Source organism: Apaloderma vittatum, unplaced genomic scaffold (genome assembly GCF_000703405.1).
Source record: "Apaloderma vittatum isolate BGI_N311 unplaced genomic scaffold, ASM70340v1 scaffold3861, whole genome shotgun sequence".
Taxonomy (NCBI): domain Eukaryota; kingdom Metazoa; phylum Chordata; class Aves; order Trogoniformes; family Trogonidae; genus Apaloderma; species Apaloderma vittatum.
Window position 1 is genome coordinate 14,124 of NW_009700668.1, and position 5,490 is coordinate 19,613.

At 39.8% G+C, this 5,490-nt stretch overlaps 1 protein-coding gene across 1 annotated transcript in view; it reads left to right on the plus strand.

Moving 5' to 3' along the window:
- The window catches only part of MED15 (mediator complex subunit 15), a 20,278-nt gene that overhangs the window by 9,262 nt on the left and 5,526 nt on the right, over nt 1–5,490 (plus strand). The window contains exon 8 of the mRNA XM_009878815.1: nt 2,150–2,269. Within this exon, the coding sequence (XP_009877117.1) occupies nt 2,150–2,269 (120 nt within the window). The remainder of the gene's footprint in view (nt 1–2,149; nt 2,270–5,490) is intronic.

Genomic DNA, 5,490 nt, shown 5'->3' on the forward strand with positions numbered 1-5,490 from the left:
CTCCTTTGTCAAAGGGTCACAGGTTTCATAAATGTAAATCAGCTGGAGAATGGGAAAAATAGATTACTTTTGTTAAGAGGGCAGAACTGGTGTCATTTTATATACATGCTTCCTTTCCAACCACACTTTTCAAAACACCGAAAAGTACAAGATATCAAAACCAGAAATATGTGCATGTTTGTACATATTTTACCAACTGCAATAAAACAAATGGCTGAAAGCCTTTGAATTGGAATTTGTCGTGCTGGTATTCAGTGGTTTGCCAGACACTTGAACTGTGAATATATTTTTAATTTCCTTGACCTTGGAGGAAGTATTCTAAATCTTCACACTTTGGTGGTACGGCATGAGAAACAGGACCACGATGGGACGTGTGGGTCACCATAACATCCCTGGGATTTCGTACCCTCCAGAGATCCGTGTGCAGTCACAAGGGTCTAAGATGGGGTGATTGTGCCTGGGAGGATATGTTTGGGGTTTTTTTTCCCCCCAGCAATTTCTTTTTTTTTTATTTTTTTTTTTATTTTCTGTTTTTGTTGTTGCTAGGGTTGTGTTGCTTCACCAGCTCTCATGTTGATACTGTAGTTCTTCACTGCACTTCATAGCATCCACCTGTGCTTTGTTCCAGGGCTGGGTTGTTGTGTTTGCTTCTGGTGGCTGTTGCATGCTGTGTGTGTACCTGTGCATGTGTGTGTGATGTCTGAAGTGCTCTCATTTGTTTGCCTTTTGAAATCCTGTCTCTGACCATCCCACTTTGCCTGGATGGAAAGGGACTGCATTGCCCTGGTGTTGTGAACTAACAGCTGTGCTGAATTTGATACTGTTTTCTTTATCAGTTATTGCTTTCCGTTTTCAGTCTTGCTATGTTGTATTTAATTTTATTTATTTTTAACAGTTGTAAGCACATGCATTCTCTGACTCTCTGGAGACATATTGCTGGCTGCTTCAGTCCATTTACATAAAACACTAAACAAGAATGCCCCAAATCATTTACTGAAAGGAGACTTCATTAATTCATAGCTAGAGACTGTATAGGTTCTTCGGTAATATGTATGCTGGAAAAAAAAAAAGGAGCCCAGAGAATTTTACCATAGATCTTTGAAATACCAAACGGAAGAGTTTTTTACCGATGAGTGAATCTGCCAAATTTTTCCAAATACTACCTCAAAAATATGCTGCATTTGCTGTAAATTCTCAGCATATGTGGTGTAATACGTAAAATTTGATAAGTAACGGAGAGCTATACAGATATATATGATTAAATCCGTGTGGCTCATGCAGGATGATGGTTCTGAAAGATACTACTAGACGTTGCAAAGTAGCATACGCCTAGTACTGTTTTAAAATACAAATCCATTCTGACACTAACCTTCATTTGTCCTGAATCATTGTACTTTAGGGTGTGCTCAGTCTGTATATCTGGAGAATCAAATAGTGCATGAATAAGCTCGAGGCAGATTATGGACTCATAACAGAGTATTTTAGCACAGTTTATTACTGAAGGAATGGATATTTGTCAAACTGATGGAAATTACAAGGATTTATTTCACACATTCTGGGTTATAAAAGGAAGGGAATAGTTTTTTCAAACCCAGAAGTGCTTTTTCTTGTCTTTGGCATTGTTACACTCTCATAGGGTAGGTTGGTCTGAGATTTTCTCACTGTGAAGCATTCATACTGACAGTTGCTGTTGAACTGTCTGCCAGTTTCTTCAGTAATGAAGGATGGCACTCCTAAATCCTTTGAGTCCACGGTGGAAGAAAGCACATCAGAAACCTATGGCATTGTACAGCTTCTTATTCCCAAGAATTCTAGAAATTCAAGACGTCAGGCAAAATTTGCGAAAAGCCCTGTGTGCAAATGATAGCGTAGCCAACCCTTGACCCGTGAATCTGAATGTACCTATCAGCTCTTTCAACATACCTGCAATTCATTAGATGCTTTTCGAAAATTGATAGAAAGGATTTAAAAAGGCATTTGATTTAGAAGTTAGCATGTTAGATTAACCTTTAGAAAAAAGCTCACTAACCTTCCCTTCATGCTCTCCCTCCCCTTAATTCCTGGAGGTTGCATGTGCTTCTCATCCTGCCAGTGCACTGCATTTCTTGTTTTGCGATTACTTTTGTCTGTTGTCCCTCTGTCCTCAAAGATGATCACCGCACCTATGGCCCGAGGTGGGATGCAAATAAGACCACGGTTCCCGCCTACCACCGCTGTGTCTGCTACACCGCCAAGCTCCATTCCTTTGGGCGGACAGCAAATGCCACAGGTATTTACTGAGTCAAAGCACATTGTGTCAGGAATTGTGCAAAGCATTCAATACGTGATTGTATAGCACTTACATTCGAGCAAGTGGAAGTTCACTTTTTCATCAGACAACTAACTTGCTGGTGTTACTTGGGATGTTGGGCTGTTTGAAGGTTTTTTTGGAGACTTTAATTTTAAGTAATAGGTCTTCTGAGAGCATTTTTAAAGTGGCATAGATCTTTGGTTTTAACATTTAAATGTTTCCGTGTTCAGAATTGATTCAAGTCTCAAGTTAGAACTTTCTGGTTTCTGTTTAGTCTTTGTCCATACTCAACAAGTGTGCATTTATGAGGGTGTTGCAAGTCAGTTCTGCAGTGTGCCTAGTTGTGTCTGCAACCTTACTTATCATGTGTTCCTGCTGTGTACAGGTGCTTCTTTCATTAATAGTAAGTTTAGCTTGTTTCAGTTTGAGTTGGTTCTTGATGTGATGTCAGGGACCGAGAAAAATGGAGCTGTTCTTTTCTTTCACAGTTGGGTAGAAGGAGCTGCCAGAAGGATTCTACCTGTACCTGCATCAGAGAAGAACCTGTGTAGGCAGGCTGGCAGCAGCTGTCCAGCTGTTGCTGGAAGATGCATGAGGTCAAAGTACTGCATCTGCTTGGTGCAGGTCCAGATCTGCTAAAGACCTCACAGTCATGTTTTGCAAGCAAAATGTGTCATTGTAGGGGAGCAGGAATGTGAAGAACTGGAATGAAATAGAACCGAGTTCTTGCCAGCAAGTCACAAAACGAGACACTGCTCTGCCCTGCAGAAGTTTGCTGCGCCCAGTGTGATTGGTGTTGGTCTAAATACGAATCATATCATGATGGTGGAATAGCATTCAGCTGTTATTCAGGAACCATGTGCCTTGTTCCTCTAGAGGCCAGTTTTCAAGTGTAATACTAGATGCAGTTTTAGTTCTTAATACTGCTGCATTTTGGTCATAGGTTTAGTGAAAGTTTCTTCACTCTGCATTTTTCTTTCCTTGTCATGGGGCTGTGGAATGTCTGAAACTGTCCCTGCTAGTGCTACTGCATTACATTTTGTAGTCACAGTCTTTTCTTCTCAGGAATTTGCTAAGGTAGATGCAGTGACCAGAAGGATTCTGCAGACCTAGGCAAAGACATCTGTTGTTATTTCTGGTTTAAGATAGATGGTCACTTCAGTCCAGGGAATTGTTTATATGTTAACTGAAATAAAATCCAGGCATAGCTTTTGAGTCAAAGGAGAGGTTACTTTGAGCTTTGTTTGCTGTAGCAGTTTACGTATAGTGAGACTATCATCTCCCATGTGAAGTATTCACAGTGTTTAGTCTGGTGATGAGACCTTCTAATAGATAGTTAGATTGGTAAGTATTAGATTTGCTTATATTTAGTATGCGAGTCCTAAAAATGGCCTCTGGTTTAAGCATTCCGTGCCATATGCTGATCTAGTAATGCTGTGGTGTCTATGGTTATTGAGATTTGATTTCTCACACCAAGTGAACTGGTTATCAAAGAGCGCTCTCAATAGCCTGTGAAGGACTGTGAAAATGTAGACGACTACAGGTGGCAGAAGAATATAGGAAATCTCTTTATGAACAATGATGGGAGGGAAAATGGCTCCTAAGCAGGTGGTGGGATGGGTGAGATGAGTTGTGGTTTTAAAGCCAGGCTGTCATGCACTGTATTTGACAGCTCTGGAGCAGTGTGAATCTTTAGTGGTGTCCACCAAAATATTTTGCTCAGGTTCTAGGTAGATACAGATTAGAAGTGTTTGTCATTTGCACCTCTTAATTTTGTAAAATGCTTACTATATCCAACAGACAATATTATTTGTAACTTCTTTGTCATCAGAGGCCTTGCCAGCTGTTCACAATAGGAGTAAAGGGCTGTAGCATATGTCTAGTTATTAATTTCTTGCTTAAGAGTCTGTCATCCTTTTGACTATAGTATCAAGAGTTGTTTAGACCTGATGATAGGTAGTTCAAAGTGTCTTTTCTCTTTAGAAATGAATCTTGGTATTGCACTGAAGAATCTCTCTCAACAAAAGGCCCAGATGTAATATCAATACTGCGTGGCTATTTATTTTTGCCCCGTATGACAAAAAAAAACTATCAGTCTGTCCTTTTTGTCACAAGACTCAGTTGATTCTGCAGTGCGCTTTTGGTTTGCTTGGGTTTTTTTGCTGTTGAAGTCTTTTCAGTCAAAATATATTTACTGTTACGGTATTGTATTCCACAATCTCATAGTCTTTTGAATCGGCAGAGAATTTGAACTGCTTTTTTTTTTTTCTTAGCTGAACTTTGTAGGCAAGGCTATTCTTACTGGCTTAATGTTGAAACTGTGAGTACAGAAATGTAAATGCTTTCTAGAGTTTTCCTTTGGGCTAAAAGTGTTTCTGCTGATCCCTGTTATTACCCATCACTTCCTGGTGACAGTCTCCTTTTCCTTTCTGTTAGCTTCTGCATACTGTACACTCTTGCTGCTGGGAGCTTCTGGAAAACTCTTGCTAGCCCTATCTGCTGAGTGCTGTTCTTTGCCTGAGCCTCAGCAAACTGGAGGTGGACCTCACAGCTAAGTTTATCTTCTGGCATGGTGTGCTCTAAATACTAAATAAAGAGTAGCTTTGATTTAGTGCATATTAAATACAAATTTTTGTCAAGTACACCCAGATATCTTTTGCGTAAGACTTCAGAAAATGGAGACTTGGTGTCATGATCAGGTCACCGTAGAGCTGCAGAGTAAGTTCACGTTCAGTGGGCTGTAATAGCTCTCCATGAATTTGCTTGTAGATGCAGAAACTCTGATACTGCAGTGAAAAAATCTGTAGTTCCATCTCCTTATGTATGTTGAAGATGAAGAATATCCAAATGGTCAGTAACCATGGCTTAACTGTGGAGTTAAATAGATGGGGAATTAAATGAGTTTAATGTAATTAAAGGTCCGGAGGGAGTTTTTTTGTCTTTTGGGTTTATTGGTTTTGTTTTGATTTGGTTTTTTTCTTTTAGTGGAGCGTGACCAAAACATCTTCTGTTATATTCAGTGCATACATGAAATACTTGCTCTGTAATGTGCTAAATATCATGTCTTCTGGAAACAGCTGCATGATTTAAATGGATATTTAATGAGTAAGTGAAGGACAACCAAATTGCAATGCTCCTGAAGCGTCTGGGGCTTGTGGATTTACTGGGACCTTTGCTTGGAAGTGGTTTAGACTGAGGGA